The sequence below is a fragment of the Vipera ursinii genome (genome assembly GCF_947247035.1).
Source record: "Vipera ursinii genome assembly, chromosome: 5".
NCBI lineage: Eukaryota > Metazoa > Chordata > Lepidosauria > Squamata > Viperidae > Vipera > Vipera ursinii.
This window is the reverse complement of record NC_139518.1, coordinates 59,081,500-59,099,454: the sequence shown is the minus strand read 5'-3', so window position 1 is coordinate 59,099,454 and position 17,955 is coordinate 59,081,500. Positions and strand designations below refer to the sequence as shown.

The following is a 17,955-nucleotide window of genomic DNA, read 5'->3' as shown; positions in this document are numbered from 1 at the left end:
AAGTCGTCTTATACGCCGGAAAATACGGTACAACAGATTACATATCTATGTCTTCTAAGTAGTCAGTTGGAATCAGTATAAGAAAATACACTGTAACACATAGCTATGGGAGGGAAATGCTGTTTCCCTTGCCTTTTTTCCTGTAGTTTTCTAAACTTTTGTTTGAAAACCCTGTAGAGAATTGCTAAGGCCCTCAAGATGAATGGCTAGAGGGCCTGCTCTCCTTTCCAAGAAGCCCTCTGAGGCCTTATATATTGGTTCTGCCTTCTACTTTGGGAATGTGGTTGGTAGTTCCTGCTGCTACCACTTTTCTTTTAGGAGACTTCAACTGATGTCCACCCCCTAATCTTAATGTGTAAAAAAAAAAAGGTTTTCCTATCCAATGCTGCCTCTTAAGGAGATTAAAAATTCAAAATAAAGTCAATGTAGCTGCTTCTGATTATGTAACATCAAACTTCTTTTTTTAAAAAAACCTCCCTAATTACTCCATCTCCTTGGACTTGAATTATAAAAAAATAAATATTCAATGGAGAGGAAGATAAATTACAGAGTTTAGCAGATCACTGTATATAGCAACTCAAAAATTTCAGTGGAGATAAGAGAAGAGCAGAAGGTAGAGAGCTGATCTGCTACAGATGAAGAGCTAGTCTACCTGCATTATAGATCACAAGAATATAGATCACTTAGTTGAAAACAGAAATAAAAAAAACTAGCGAAATTATGTATGTTAGACTTTCTGAAGCAAAGAACTTTTTCCTTTAGGGTTCTCAGACTTCTCCAGCTTCTTGAGAGTTCCATGCTTTTCTCAGAGGATCTAACATGGAAAGCCTCTGTTTCTTACTCGACCTCTTTCCAGAATTTTCTCTTTTGTTTTAAAACATCAAGCCTTTTTTCTCTCCAGCAGAGGGTGAGGCTGGATAATCTGAGCCTGCCTGTGATAAAGAACTGTATTTCGTGGCAATGTGGTTGAGCCTCCAGTCTAATATTCAGGAACATTTATAACACCTCTGTAAAATGTTTATCATCTTGCCATTTGATTCTTATTTCCCTTAGGAGATACCATTTATATCAACTTACTTTCATAATCTCTTCAGTTCTCCATTTCTTTATAGTGCCTGTATGAGGATTTGTAGATTCTTAACAGTCCTTATGTTTGTTGGAACAATTTTAGATAAAGGTTAGAAAGCTAAATGGCTTTCTAGTACAAAGAGAACAGAATTTGGCAATTGTGCATCTTTCTTCCTTCTAAGCAGTATAAAAGGAGCTCTCTGCAAGTGGCTAGTGCAATTGGCAAAACTGCCGAATGGCCTCCACTTTGAATAAGAAAAAAAAGGAAATACTGCATATTTTTTGATCAAATAAAAGGGATGAAAATTGAGTTAATAGAGACAATAGTTTTTTTCTGCTCATATGTAGATATTTGAATAAATTCGATAACTAACTAAAAACGTTCTTTAAAATCATCTTGATGATTGCATTTAAATTATTTAAATCTTATTGAATACAAGTTAAACATCCATTGTTTTATGAATAAAAGTAACTTTTGTTGTTATTATTTTATTATTTTTTTAAACTTTTAAACATTTCCTATTAATTACTTAATATTTGAATTTCGTACTAGCATCTTGCCAGGACGACATGCAAAACTTTTTTTTTAAAAGTAAAATATTTGGAATTTTTGTGTAAAATTCCTTATTTAAATGTAATAAGTTCTCAACATAAGGCAAATGTTAGGTCATTTTATTTTATTGTATGTATGTTTATTGTAGATCTGTTTGCATGTCTGAAAACAATTTTTCTGGTATTATATTTTGATACACTTTGGATTATTTTTATTTTAAAGGGAAATTGCTTTTACCAGGCAACTTCATGAAAAGGCCTCTGATCTAATTTATTATTACATGGGATTTTATATTCATTCATGTCCTAAAATGCGATATAAGGTAAGAGACAATTTTAATTATTAGAATTCAGCCTAATTGATTTTTCATTACGATTAGGACAGATTTGCATATTCTCAATGTCTTCTGCTTTGCTTGGTCAAAAAGAACTACTGTTTGCTTAGTTGTCTATAAATTGGCTGGTGCTGGGTAAATGGAGAATAAAGAGTTAGGTTTCCCAAATAGTTGTCCCATGCCATCTATCAAATATTTTTTTATAAAAAAAATGAAGGAACTTTCAAAACAGGTCATAATAATGGATAAGGATATCCTGTTCAAATGAAAAAGAAAAGTCATGAACATTAGATATATCTAAACCTTGAGCATACTTAAAATAATTATTTGGATTCTGGATTTGATAGTCCTCAGCCTAATCTAACAAGGACATGTTTTTATAAGTAACATTTGAATGTTGAATAAAGTAAGAATGGCAATTACACTCTTTTATTAGTGTAGACTCTATTTTCTTTCCCAGATCCTAGTGTTAATGTCCTGTGAGAGCTCTTTGGTTTGGCTAAGTAAACCCACATCCTTTTAGTGTTGACTGAGCTTTTCTTCAGATGCTAAAATGCAGTGCTGTTTAAAAATGGGTTAGCATCTGCTGACCAAGACAGAATGTGGCCTGACAAAATGGATTTTTAGTGTTCTCTATTCTTTCCATTTACAAATATAATTTTGTAATTTTGTGAAGATCTGATGATCCAGTTTTTGGCAAATATTGTTAGTTTGAATACAGTCTTCCTAGTTTTGATATCCATGAGTCTACTGAAATTATTTAAACCAATAAAATGTATAATTCTGTAATTTTGTGAAGATCTGATGATCCAGTTTTTGGCAAATATTGTTAGTTTGAATACAGTCTTCCTAGTTTTGATATCCATGAGTCTACTGAAATTATTTAAACCAATAAAATGTTGGTAAGGAATTATAATATGGAGCTTTTGAAGTCCAAGGAATTTCTGTTGGATTCCTTACTCTGTAGGACGTTGCTTTTAGTAGATTAAACTATTTAACTAGCTCCACATTGACTACTATGTTCTTTAATTCTCATATTCATACATATCCTTCCTCAAGTTTTTTTTAAAACGTATTTATGACATACCATTCTAGTTCTCAACCTAATTCAGGAATACAATTTTTTCTTTAGTGCTTTTTTGTCTTCTTAAATTTTATTTTGTTAATATAATTCAAAAGATTTAAAGTATTTTAAAACATAAATACTTTCTTGACTTTTTGAAGAACAAATTTTGGGAATTTAAATATTTTGTATTAATAGAAATAATCCATAAACCCGTAATAGAGAAGTGGGCAGGTAACAGCCTCCAGTAATTTTCACTTTTGTTCATTTATTTTGATTAGTTATAAAGCAACTTTTGTAAATTAAAAGCCATTTTAAGGACATAAAATTAGATCTGTAGACAATGACAGTGTAGAATAACATCTACCACACTAAAGATTTTTAAGGTCAAGGAATTTTCCACGATTTATTGGCATTTTGTATATTTTCATGCAAATACATTTCAGTTTCATTCCCAGTATTGCTTTTGTTTAACCAACTGTTTAACTTCTTGAAAACTTTTACATTAGGTTTGTATTTTTAGAACAAATGATAGCTTACATGAATATATTTCAGCATTCTTTAAAAAAAGCAGATTATTTCAATAGAATCTTTTAAGGGAGCTTAATTTAGAATGGCAGAAAGACAATGTAATTAGCTTAACAGATAAGCCCAGGTTATTGTCATGAGATAGCTTGATATCAGATGGAGAGAATGGATTCCAAAAGGTTAACAAAGAAATAAAAGGCCAATTCATCTGTGATTAATTATTATATTACTTTGGATAGGCTGTTGTCATAACCAGAATGTACTTTTTGAACCAATTTTGATCATTTGGGCTTTGAGAGATTCAGCAGCTTGAAAACTTGTACAAAGGAATTTTAGCAGTTTTAATCTCATGAGCCCTGGCTCCTTCATAGTTCCATGACTGTGGAATTTAGTTAACCTTTTTCAGTAAATTAGCTTTGCTGCCTAAGCAGAAATGGAAAACCACAGCTGAACAGAATCCCTACAGGATGTTGTTTACCTACGACCTCCTGCTCAAACCTATAATTGTGAGCTTGCCATTGTAACACTGAAAAGATTGCAAATCTTTTGCAAGCCCTAACACAATACAGCTTTCACTATGTATCTTCCCGAAGGATTATTTGGTCAGCATAATTGCATTTTATATTTTAGCTGATTTAAGATGAAAATCAAATGCTTGGCTCATGCACTGATACTTACTAGCAGTGCCAGAGTCCTGTGGCAGCAATGACCTATTACTGGACTGCACAAGCATTTTTTAATGAAAAGCTACAATAATTGTTTTGGAATCCTTCTTGATCACATAATTGGGTAGTTGGGGACACTCTACAAATGTTCTGTTGCACAAACATTACAGACTTAAAAATTACAATTATAAAAAATAAAATGTTAATTACAGCAAAGGAACAATATATCAGTGTCCAACTAACTGAAAATCTGGGTGTGGGGAAAATGAGTGTGGCCCTGGGGTTTGCCAAAAGTCATTGTTATGAACAGGAAATTATTTTGATAATGCAATAAAGTCTGTATTTTGTAATATTTCTCATATGGATTTTTAGTTAAATGGTTATAATCTGTCCAACTGTAGGAATGCAAGATGAGTCTCATATAAATTGAATAAATAGGTTAAGAAACTGTAATCCCAAAGATGCTGTTCAAAAGGCAACAGTTGGAATCTCTTGATTCCCCCCCCCCTTTTTCCCTTAAAAACATTTGGCTTCTCATCCAAGAAGTTTCTTGAATGAGAAGCAAAATGTTTTCAATGAAAAAAAACCCCAAGCCCCCCAAAAAGTCCTGTTGCTTTTTCAATGGCACCTTGTCTCACCTTGAGACAACCATGAGCTGGATGACTGAGAATATCCATCCATGAGCTGGATGGCTGAGAATCTCTTCCAATCAAGAATTAAACGAACATACAAACTGCAGGGTAAGTACAGTAGAAATTTTGCCTGACCTTAAACTGACATGGCTTGAATTCTTTACATATGAGGAGTAAATGAAAAGTGATGCTTTCATCTCATAACTTTAGATACAATTGACATATTTTAATACATGAACCAGGAAAAAAAATCCTTGAAATTAGACCTTTTGTTATCTGTATTTACTTATCACAGTCTGCCATTAATTACACAATTCTGCAAATCATGGACAAGCTTCTAAATCCCGAATGAGACAACTTTGTCTCTTTAGTCAGATCCTGACAGTCATTTTTGCTTATTTGAGACAAACATATGCCCTTCTCAGAGTATTCTGTTTTGAGAAAAGGTGGAAGTTGCATGTAACAATGTATATATGTATGTTGCCTGTTAGATGGCATGTAAGGTGTAGCATTTCCATGTGACAGTGAAATTTCCTCTTGTGCTTCTGATCTCAGCTTATTGTTAATTTGAGTGTTGCAGTCTACTCTAATAGTAGTGCAAGATTTAATTTCATGCGAATAACACCATATGTCTCAAAAAAGCAAGCAAACCTATAACGATAACTTCTCTTGCCAAAGCCAGACCATTGCATATTTTCCTCAGATTTAATTAATTAATGTGACCTCCATCTTCTAATCAGTATTGCGTGGCTTCCAATCAAGAGTTAAATGAACATATAAAATCATATTAAACTATAAAACTAAACAGAAACAGCCATGCCAAACCCTGTTCCCAAAGGACTGTGCTGCTGGGATGTCTGGCTATGATGCAAGCCTTGAGGCAACACTTGAGAATGGCAGCACCAGTGTCACTGGGATTGAAGTAGAAGCTGGGATAGTAGCAGCCGGCTGAGACTGCAGTGAGTGGGTGGAGTTCAAAAGTAGTCAGTCCCTTACATTACTAAAGCTTGGATCTGGAAGGATTAGGTCACGATTGATTTGGATTGGGCTAGGTCCTCACCTAACCAGCTAATGAGAATCGGTTAACAGTGGCAACGGACTGCTGGGATTGCTGTTGTTAAGCAATGTGGTCACATGACATTGTGCTTAACACCTGCATCACTTTTGACACCTGCATCACTTTGACAGAAAGTCTAGTCCCAATTACTATTGTTAATTGAAAGCTACTTGTATGTATCAGAACTTCTAACATGATAATATTGATTTCTGTCAGAGAATTACAGCATTGGAAGAAGTATTATATTCTATTCAAGGCTCATATGTTATTGTTGGATCCTTGAGGATAATAATGCTATTCCTTACTGCATGGGCCATAAGAAACAGCAACTAGACATTGCATTTGGAAGAGTCCATTGTTTTGTAATCATGGCTAATAAAATATCTTGTTACAATATGGAAGAATTCTCAGATATCTGTCATAATTTCATTGTTGAAAATGTGATGAAGTCAAATTTTAAATATTTGCTTTCTTAAATATCACCATTAAACTCATGTAAGATTCCTTATGTAAGATTTCTTAGATACAGGTTCTATATATAATATATAATTCGTGATATTCTAATACAGTAGTCATACTTCTGCCTTCGGACTGTTGCTTATTGTCACCCACATATCATCCCCTAAGGATTCAGAGTTCCCTGGGTAATAGCCACCGTGAGAGGGTGGCTTGAACTTACATCTGCTGCCCCTAGAGTTGAGAGCTCTAGGGGACATGCTATACCCAGGATGGGTGTTTCAGACCACCCCCCCAGGAATAGGCCTTGCGACTGTCGTGAGAGGACGGTGGTTGGCCTGTCCTGGGGGTGCACCCAGCTGAGTGGCAGTGGCTGGGTGGAGGGTCGGGACACCTATTTGTCCTCTGTTTAGTCCCTCCTTCTGACTATGGACTGCCTGCATCTGGACTGCTCTTATGCCTTATCTTAGGTATTCCTCTACGGACTTGCTCGCCCTCAGGGGTGCTCCCCCTTCCTGGGGGCGACCCGCCTTTCCAGCCGCGTACAATCTCGAGGAAGGGCCCACTTATTGGGACCCTGAGAGATGGCTGGGCACGGGTAGGGGCCTCCGACGTAAACCTAACAAGAGGCCCCTGGTTTGTTTTTTGTCAAAAATTTTTTGGGGGTTAGGGAGGAGGGAGGGTACTTCTTTTGGTTGTTTGGACGAGGGGGACAGTCCAACAACCTCTGTTCAGGCCAGTGCCGAGGCGGATCGCGGGGGGGAGGAGCGGGGGTCAGTTGCTTCTGGGGCTCCAGGGCCAGTCGTGGGATTACCTATTCCCACGACGTTAGGGAATGGCAGCAGGTGTAGGAACAGAGGGCCGTATCGATCTCAGGGAAGGTCTCTCCGCTGCTTACAAGCGGTGAGGCACTCCGACCCTCTGGCTCCGCCCCAAGGTCCCGGGAGTGAGGATGTGCAGCCTCCTGAGCTCCGGCTGGTGTACTTGAATGCCAGGTCTGTCGTTAATAAAGCTCCTCTCGTCCGTGACCTGGTCGAGGGTGAGCAGGCGGACCTGGCTTGCATCACGGAAACTTGGTTGGGCCCAGAGGGCGGTATTCCTCTGGTTGATCTTTGCCCACCAGGTTTCCGGGTGCTACACCGGCCTCGGGCTCAGGGTAGGGGTGGGGGAGTGGCTGTTGTTATGAGGGAGACCTTGTGCCCACGGGAGGCCACCGTTCCCCAGATAGTCGGGTGTGAGTCTCTCTTTTTGAGATGCGGCCCTGGTGCGCAGTTGGGCTTGCTGCTGGTGTACCTTTCGCCTAGTCACGCAGCAGCAGCCCTGCTTGACCTTCTCGATGTCCTCTCTGGGTTGGTGATTGAGTTCCCGAAACTTATAGTTTTGGGGGACTTCAATCTACCATCTCTGGGAGGATCATCTGAGTTGGCTCGGGAGTTCATGGCTTCCATGACGGCCATGGACCTGACGCAAGTAACTTCGGGGCCGACTCATGAGGGAGGCCACACACTTGACCTAGTTTTCTTATCTGGACGGTGGTTAGATGATCTTGGTGGGGGCTCCCCAATTGTTATGCCCCTGTCATGGACCGATCATCATCTCCTGCGGCTGGTCTTCCGTTTTGCCACCCCCCGCCGTGGGTGTGTGGAACCTATCAAATGGTACCGCCCCAGACGCTTAATGGATCCCCAGAGGTTCCAGGCAGTGCTGGGGTCCCCACCTGCCTCCCCCACTCATAGCTCGGCAGATGCCTTAGTGGAAGCCTGGGAAAGGGCAGCCACTGAGGCTCTTGACCGAGTTGTACCCCTGCGGCCCCTGACCCGGTGCAGATCCCGTCGAGCCCCATGGTTCTCCGTGGAGCTCTGGGAGATGAAGCGTCGGAGACGGGGCCTAGAGAGCGGTTGGAGATCCAGCCGATCCGAATCCGATCGATTGCGACTAAGAACCTACACTAGGTCTTATCTCGCTGCAATAAGGGAGGCGAGGTCTAACCACTTCGCCACCCTTATCGCATCCGCAGATAATCGCCCGGCCGCCCTGTTTAGGGTGACTCGCTCCCTCCTGAATCAGGAGGTGAGGGAGGATCCCTTGCAGGGTCGTGCCGAGGAGTTTAACCAGCATCTGTCGGACAAAATCGCTCGGATTCGGACCGGTCTGGACTCTGACTGGGCAGAGTCTGTCGAGCAGGACACGGGTGGTCTTGTCGATATCACCTGGGAGGAGTTTGATTCTGTGACTCCGGAGGAAGTGGAGAGGATCATGGGGAGGCTGAGCACCACCACATGTTTATTGGACCCGTGCCCTTCCTGGCTGGTCTATGCAGCCCGGGAGAGGACACACAGCTGGTTCCAGGTAGTTATATCGGCTTCTTTGAGTGAGGGTAGCTTCCCCGCCGTCTTGAAAGAGGCGGTGGTGAGGCCTCTCCTCAAGAAGCCTGCCTTGGACCCAGCTGTATTGAACAACTTTCGTCCTGTCTCCAACCTTCGCTTTCTTGCGAAGGTTGTTGAGAGTGTGGTGGCACATCAGCTCCCTCTGGTCCTGGATGAAGCGGATTATCTAGACCCGTACCAATCGGGTTTCAGGGCCGGGTACAGCACGGAGACGGCATTGGTCGCGCTGGTGAATGATCTCTGGAGGGCTCGGGACAGGGGGCATTCCTCTGTTCTGGTCCTATTAGACCTCTCAGCGGCTTTCGATACCATCGACCATGGTATCTTGCTGCGGCGTCTCGGGGGACTGGGAGTGGGAGGCACGGTTTTACAGTGGTTCTCCTCCTATCTCCAGGGACGCTCGCAGTCGGTGTTGGCAGGAGGGCAGAGGTCGACCGCAAGGTCTCTTCTCTCATTTGTGGAGTTCCTCAGGGGTCGGTCCTCTCGCCTCTCCTGTTCAACATCTATATGAAACCGCTGGGTGAGATCATTCGTGGTTTTGGAGTGGGGTATCATCAGTATGCTGATGATACCCAGCTTTTCTTTTTGACCCCAAACCACCCCAGTGATGCCCTCACCATGATGTCCCGTTGCCTGGAGGCGGTTCGGGTCTGGATGGGGAGGAACAGACTTCAACTCAACCCCGACAAGACCGAGTGGCTTTGCATACCTTCATCCCGGGTTTATTCGGACATTCCACCTCTTGCTATGGGGGGCGAATTATTACCCCCCGTAGATAGGGCTCGCAACTTGGGAGTCCTCCTAGATTCACGGCTCACCCTGGAAGACCACATAGGAGCTGTGACTAGGGGGGCTTTCGCCCAGGTTCGCCTGGTGCGCCAGTTGCGGCCCTATCTAAGCCGGGATGATCTATGCACAGTCACTCACGCGCTCGTGACCTCTCGACTAGACTACTGCAACGCTCTCTACATGGGGCTGCCCTTGAGGACCACCCGGAAGCTCCAACTGGCACAGAATGCAGCCGCGAGAGTTGTGTTGGGAGTTTCCCGATACTGCCATGTCACACCTCTGCTCCGTGAGCTGCATTGGTTGCCAGTTGTCTTCCGGGTGAGATTCAAGGTACTAGTTATGGTGTTTAAAGCCCTACATGGCAGGGGTCCGGAGTACCTTAGGGAACACCTGCTGCCGGCGTCAACTTCCCTCCGCCCTGTGCGTTCCCACAGAGAGGGCCTCCTCAGGGTGCCACCAGTCAGAGAATGTAGATTGGTGGCCCCCAGGGGGAGATCTTTCTCTGTGGGCGCCCCGGAGCTATGGAACCTGTTACCGGTTGAGCTCCAGATGGCGCCCGATCTTCGCTCCTTTCGCCGCGATCTGAAAACATACCTGTTCGAACAAGCCGGCCTGGCCTGAGGGGGGATTGGTGGGGTTTTTATTATCATTTTATTGGTGTTTTATTAATGTACTTATTGTTTTTTATGGGCATGTATTTAATTACTTTTTAATTTTTGTAGCTTTGTGTTTTATTCTTGCCCTGTACACCGCCCTGAGTCCTTCGGGAGAAGGGCGGTATAGAAATATTAATAAATTAAATTAAATTAAATTAAATTGTTCCTATACATGTTCCTTTTCCTATGTAAAGTTTTCTACAAGTTGATTACTGGTGACTACATATTGTTTACATCAACAATAGTTAATGGTTGCTGCCTTCTGATATTTAGGGCTTCTCAATCAGACCAACTAATGCGCTAAGAAAATCTTCAGAGGGTTTTCTATATGTGCTCATTATAGGTTTGATGTGGCATCCCAAGAATGGATTTTTTTCAGTGTTAGCCTCCAAATTCTGGAACGCCCTCCCTAGTGAAATATGCTTGGAACCAACATTGTCTTTTCGGTATGAAGAAAATATCTATATAGATTATGACACTTGCAATCTATAACTTTGAAAGGATTAGGTTGAATACACCTGTCTTAAAAGATGACATATCCTCTGGGCTGTTGTAATGAATTCTATGTATGTCCTACATAAGCCCTCTATAATCATATTTCTAAGAGCATATGGAGCAGTGAGGGGGGGAAATGTAATACATAGTGTTTTGAACTAGGACTTTATGGAAGCCTAATGAGTCACTCAGGATCATTCATTATTTTTTAGCCAAACTTATCTCTACAATTGCTGCTTCTGGTTTAATTGTAGAAGTACACGTAAAGCATCTTAATGACCCTTGGAGATATATATATGTGTGTGTGTGTGTGTGTGTGTGTGTGTGTGTTTGTGTGTGTATGTAAAGGTAAAGGTTCCCCTGCACATGTGTGCTAGTCGTTTCCGACTCTAGGGGCCGGTGCTCATCTCCGTTTCAAAGCCGAAGAGCCAGCGCTTGTCCGAGGACGTCTCTGTGGTCATGTGGCCGGCATGACTAGATGCCAAAGGCACACGGAACACTGTTACCTTCCCACCATAGTGGTCCCTATTTTTCTACTTGCATTTTTACGTGCTTTCGAACTGCTAGGTTGGCAGAAGCTGGGACGAGTAACAGGCGCTCACTCAGTTATGCGGCACTCGGGATTCGATCCGCCAAACTGCTGACCTTCTGATCGACAAGCTCAGCGTCCTAACCCACTGAGCCACCGCGTATCTATCTATCTATCTATCTATCTATCTATCTATCTATCTATCTATCTATCTATCTACATATCTATCTATATGCAGTTATGTATATCTGTAAGAACAAAGATCTTGAAATCTGATTCTTGCTTGCATGAAAAATCTGTGACCATACTACGGTATTTTTCATGTTTTCTATGTGAATGTTCTGAGGGTAATAATATCACTTATGATGAAAGATAAAGTTAATTGAGAGTGTTTGTATGATGAATATTTCTGGTCTGTGAATGCCTGAACCAAATTCTTGGCAGGTTTGTGTAATATAAGACAAAATATTAAGTCAGAATTGCTTAAGATGGCTTGTTTGGTTGACCTGGAATTATAGAATGAAAACTTTAGTTTTCTGACATTTAGGAATAGAATCTGCACTATCTTGGGCTAGCTGTAAAGAAGACAGAAGTATTTGTCTTCCTTAGAAATATGTCAACATGTACTTCTGATTAACCTCAGGAATGTAAATGCTGTTTCTATTTTTTCAGCAGACAATACCTGTTTAGGTTAGATTGGACACATCCTTATACAAGTTTACACAATTTACCAAACATCTTTCATTTCAACTGTATAATATTTTCTTAATAAGATAACATAAAATATAGAAATAATAAATTGGCCTTTTATTTTGATCGCTTAAATATTATTTATTTCAAAGTTTGAATTTCAGGGCAATTGAGAGAAAAGCAAAGGAAGTTAACAGCCCCTGATTTGTTATGGGAAATTTGACTACTGCTGTCAAAAAGAGCTGCCAGAAAGATTAATTCCAGATTCACATAACATACTAGAAATGAACTATTCTAGAATGACACACTAGGGAGACATTTATCACGACTAATTCTTGCCCTACTAAGCTAAGCTAATCAAGGCAAAATGCAAAGAAGTTAGTTGTGAATTATATCAAAATAGTGAAGACCTGCTATAATGCTTGTGATTGGTATGATTTACATTACTAAAACATGAATAGAGATGATTTCTGGAAACTTGTCATATAGACTACTTTAGCTTTTTTGGAACATCAATTCTGTATGAATGCATGTTTCATTATAGAATCTATTTTGTAAGAAAATGCAAAAAAGATGCAATTCCATTATTTACTGAGAACTAAACTAATTCTTCATGCTTTCAAATATCTATATATTTTTTTTAGTTGATCCATGATCTTGTAGTTAGTATACAGCTTTTATTAAAGCTGTAGTGCGCTTCCTTATGAATCTGTTCATCTAAACATTCCCCCTACTTTTATGAAGTAATACTGAGATCAGTTATTTCCAGGCATTGAATGCTTATTGTACTATACCATTGTGCATAATGAAAAAGGTTCCATAATGAAAATAGAGATGGTCCTGCCTAAAATATACAGACCTTTGTTTACAGAGAAAATGATCCTCGCTGAGTTTTACTAATAAGCAGCCTGTAGATTTGGTTTTGAGTTTGTGGGACATCCTAAAGTAGAATATAGTATCAGATTTTTCTCCAACTGCAGCTTATTAGTCAGATAGCTGAGATCAGTTCTGTTGTCTGGTTATTACAGATGTGTCGTTAATATTGGCCAAACTATACCAAGAAGGCATTGTCCTTTAGAGTACTTTCTAGTAGTTCATAGTATAAACATTTAAATTAGATGAAAAAAATTACATTTTTTTGAAATAACATAGAAAGTAGGAAAAAAAGATAATTCTGATATTTTCTACTTCTCAAATATTAAATGTCAAACATTATAGCATTTGAATTTTTACAGTGATTTGTCATAAATATAAGCAGTTGCTTTCTTATTGTTTCTCAGTGAAGCCATATATCACATGGGAGAATGGGATAAAGCCAGCTTTTTTGGCAATTTAAATTGGGCCACATGCTGAAGTATTTAATAAGAAAAAGATACTGTTATTTTGATTTACTAATGCATAGTCTTAATTTAAGATAAAAGTATGATGTTTATCTTAGGGAAAGCTGTAGTTAGGAATGAGAATATATAGTGAGCCAGCAGTATCTATTCTGGCAAAGTAAAACATAGAATTTGTTCTTTACAATTTGGAGTAGTTTTACAAATTTCAAAACACTTATTGTATTGATGTTTCCCTTTCGTAGTTTCACATCATTCATATAAGAAATTTGTTATATAATACAAATTAATTTTATTACCTTAGATAAAATGGAAATGATGCAGCACATAGAAAGTATAAATGTAAGGAGAAGTACTAAAAAGGAGACATGGGAGACAAAATTTAGCATTTTTTTTTTTGCTAAAAATGTGTTTGCCAGTGTTTTTAAAAGCTCTATTTTTCAGAGTTATTAGATCAATTTTGCAAAAATGAAAAAATAAATAAAAGCAGTTAAAGGTAATAAACATGCAAAATGTTTAGAGTAATGCTGATTATTTTCCTTTATTTTTGTTATCCATATTTTTTACTATTTGACTGTTTAGAACTGCGTCTATACATGAAATCACTGGCATATTATTATTTTAGTTATAAATAAACATTCAGAGATATTACCTCAGTAGAAAAACGGTAAAACATACTTCTGTCATCAGCAGTCTGGAGCCAAAGTACAAAAACTGCTGTAGACTAAATAGTATTTATTGGTCTTGAAAGGCTAATTACATAATCATTTTATTACATTGTTTTAGCATAGGATGAAATGCTAAAGAGTCTTCTGAGAGCTCTGACCCCTTTCAGGGCCTTGTAATTCATTCAGTAATGTTTTATGATCATATGATGTGCTGTTTATTATTCTTCCCCAGTGAAATTGCTGAACAATGTTGATAAATTCTCACATTGGAAAATTTTGGAGCATTGAATGAATACTCTTGTCTAAAAAAGTGTGAATCTTCTTGATAGCCAAAAATGCAGTAATAGTTTAGGATTGCTTTCTTCATACCATCGCAGACTTGTAGTTGGAAGGTGTCTTCTGAATTGAACAAACCTAAAACTCAACTGTAGTTAATTATTTCCAACCAGTCCGTGTAGAACTTAGATAAAAGAACTGAAATGTTCACATGAATTGTCACTGTAATAATTTCATTAACTGGCTATGAATTTTTTCCGTTATTCCTATTAAGAATTATGGGATTTGTTCATAGCTAGTTACCTGTTCTTATCTATTACCTAAGGTAAGTTGTTCTGCTACTTACTTGAGTAATGTAATGTCTACAACCAAACAGATAAGCTCATTGAGTTCAACCCTGAGCTACATATATATTCTCTTCTATGGGAGTTGTATTGAATTCATGCATATGCTGCCTGAGGATTCACTCCTGCAGTTAAATATGCATCTGTAATAAATGAATTATTTATTTTTATACAGAATATAATAGCCTGCAGCCAATTTTGGTCCATCCTTGGTTCCATGCTGATTTTCTAGTGTAGAAAATATGTTTCTGACACTAGAAAATCAGTGCCAAAATAATATAAAAGTTGTTTTAAGTGGCACAAAATTAGAAGACATTTTGAAAAATACAATCACCATATGAGAGGTAATTCTTGTACTGTTAATTAAAAATAAGAATTTTTACAGAACGTTGAACAAATTCTGTACACATCATTGCAGTGTCATTTGATTGTTTCAAACTGTCCTGAAACTTATTTTTTAATCTCTCGAACTCTTCAAACTCTTCAGGTCCATATGTTCCATAGCTATTTCTTTTTCTTGGGCACAGGTTTGTTAGAGTCTCTAAGAGAGCCAGTTTAATGGAGCAGTTAAGGGTGTAAGTTCTAGCCCTGTCTTGGGCACGAAGCCAGCTGGGTGATCTTGGGCCAGTCACTTTCTCTCAGCCTCACGAAGGGAGCAATGGCAAAACCACTTCTGGAAACTTGCCAAGAAAATTGCAGAAACTTGCCTAGGCAGTCTCTGAGAATCAGACACAAATGAGTGGATGAAAACAAAACACCCCTGCCCCCAAATTTACTGAGATATTGAAAAGAGAAAATGAGAATTTCATTATTACATTTCCATCAAGAAGAGGCCAGTTTATACAGAATCAAAATTAATACCATCTTCTTCAGAATAATAGGTAATCAGTGCTGGGAGCAAAGTGTACCTTTAAAAAAAAGGAATTCAAAGATGCATAATAATTTCTCTGGTTCCTAGTTGATAGCCTCTCAATTAACATAACCCATTTATAATATTATATATACCGTAGTATACTATTTTTGTTTTTCTTTCTTTAAAAGATCTGTAATTAAATCTTATCTCTTATCTACTCTTTCCGCATTTTTAAATATAATCCTTTATCAACTCAATGCTCCTATCACAAAGTTTAAAAAATATTTTTGACTGATTTGTGGATTAGCGAGTGGATGTGTAGGTTAGACTTTTAAAAGTAAATGATCTGAGTAAGGCAAGATTGTAATGTAATACTGAACAAATGTCCATATTAATTGTGATAGATTTATTTCACATTAGACTATATTTTATGTGTGAAATCATTTTTAGCAATAGTTCATTGTACAACTGCATAAATTTCCATTTCTAGCAGATTGGACTTGATAATTTACCACCACCACATTCTGAGCCCTTTTACTCACTGCATGGCGGATTGGAAGTGTGAAGTGTGAAAGAAAACGTAATCAAAGAGAGCAGCGGGTTGGACTAGAAGACCTCCAAGGTCTCTCCCAACTCTGTTATTCTATTATATCTGTTATAACTGTTAGGGACTAGAAATAGACTGGAAGAGAGTAGGCTGAATATTTTTGTCTGCCACTTTTCAAGCTTCCACTCTCTTGTGTAGCCATCTGACAACTTGAATTATTCATGCTTTAAAAAGAACTTACCACTTAAAATATTTGAGGTTTTTGAAACAGGAGCTTAGAAAATACCAGAATGTACTAGAAATCTGACTTATAGGTTGATGAAGTAGGAATATAGTCCAAGTTGGCTATTTGGAACTGTACAAAGGGCTGTCTTCTCTTCCCTTTCAAATGTGTCCTTTTCTTTAGTTGAATTCAGACATTAATGTTAACCAAAGATTAAAGACGGTTTAATCTTTAAAGATGGGACTGAGAAGGAACATATATACCTGGGGGGAAGGAAAAAAGGTTTCCTATAGATTTCAGCTATCATTTTTAATAAATGTTGATCAATAAGATCTTACAATAGGGAGCATGAAAGCTTGTTATGTCATATCCAATGGTTCTGAAGAATTGCACTGCAATGAATTACTTGGTCCTATAAGCACTAATGATCAAAATAAAGAAAATGTTTATACACTCTTTTAACAGAGATTGGCAAAATGGTTCCCAGTGCCACAATAATCTCAGGATTCCTGCATGGTGCTCAGAGGAATCTTTTGATAAGGTGTTGGTTTTTAGTGATTTGTTGTCAAGCTTACTCTTTGAAGTAGTTGTTGGCCTCTGTCTTAATGACAAGTATGTATCTGTACATATGGGTTTGTATAGAAGTCTATTCTGAAATATTTCACTGGAATGAATATAGTGCTAGCTTTCCAAATCAAAATGGATCAGCAAAAGAATCTGTTCTCATTCCTGATATTTTGAAACAATAAAAAACATCCTAAGTCATCAAAATAGAAATATTAGACAGGGGTTTTTTTTGCTGTTCTAGGCCCAAGTTTAAATGTGCCCGGGCTTTCCAAAAATATATGTTCTTGAATGTTGAATGTGAAGCCAGATACCGTAGCTCTTTTGCTCTTTGACATGTGAGAATAAATTGTATGTAAAATGAGGCTGCAGAATCATACTGGGCCTTGTCCTTAAGACTGCCTAGCACTGTTTCCTAGCATCACTGTTCAAGGCGTGGGCATCCACAAAGAAGGTCCAGTGCATGCAAACTCTCTGCATTCTGGAACCTTGATCATGCAACAGCCAAGATATACCCAAAATAGTTGGATTTTTTCCCCCCGTTCCTACTTAAACACCGCTTTACTCTGTGTGAACTAAGCAGAGTTTGTGAAAACAGAGTTGCTGAACTTAGTTGCAAAGACCTCTCTTGGGGTGGATAATGCGTATCTCTGTTTATGTAATTAAATCAGGGAGCAAGGGTCTGCTGTTGTATTGTGCTGATGGGATTCTGCTGGTGTCCTCTTTCAAGGAAAAGGCTGAATTTAATAAATCTTTGGATTGGCTCACATTTTCTCATGCCTTTGCCTTATTAAATTGCTGTTGATAATTTTAGGGTATTTTGTTTATGTAATGTTAAAATTCCTCTTTAAAGCAGCTGTCTGGAAACTGAGATGGAGGCCTTAATTCGCTTTTAATAAAAGATCAATGGGTTTATTGTGGAAAAATAGAACACAGATGTACACAGTACCTGATAAAAGAATTAAATGTGTCTTTAACCTTCTCTGTTTGTTCTGTGCTACTGGTACTTGACCCTCTTTGTTTTTTTCTAACTATTATCTTTCTCTGGAGCTTTTATTTTTCATATTTGGCTTAGTCTGTAAAAACAAACCCCACTAACATACCCTAATCTCGTATACTCCCTTAGATTTTCCAAAATATTTTAAAAGTAAATCTTCAGACTTAAGTTTCATTAAAAACTTTGGCCTTGCCTTGGAACAGAAGTCCAGCGATGCTTTTAGCATAGAAAGTCGAATGCAAAG

General features: G+C 38.6%; 1 protein-coding gene across 6 annotated transcripts in view; it reads left to right on the top strand.

The window, feature by feature from the left end:
* ATE1 (arginyltransferase 1) overlaps positions 1-17,955 on the top strand; it is a 79,298-nt gene that overhangs the window by 39,799 nt on the left and 21,544 nt on the right. For all 6 annotated transcript variants that reach the window (XM_083364412.1, XM_083364408.1, XM_083364411.1 and 3 more), the window contains one exon: positions 1,844-1,943. In XM_083364412.1, the coding sequence (XP_083220538.1) occupies positions 1,844-1,943 (100 nt within the window). The remainder of the gene's footprint in view (positions 1-1,843; positions 1,944-17,955) is intronic.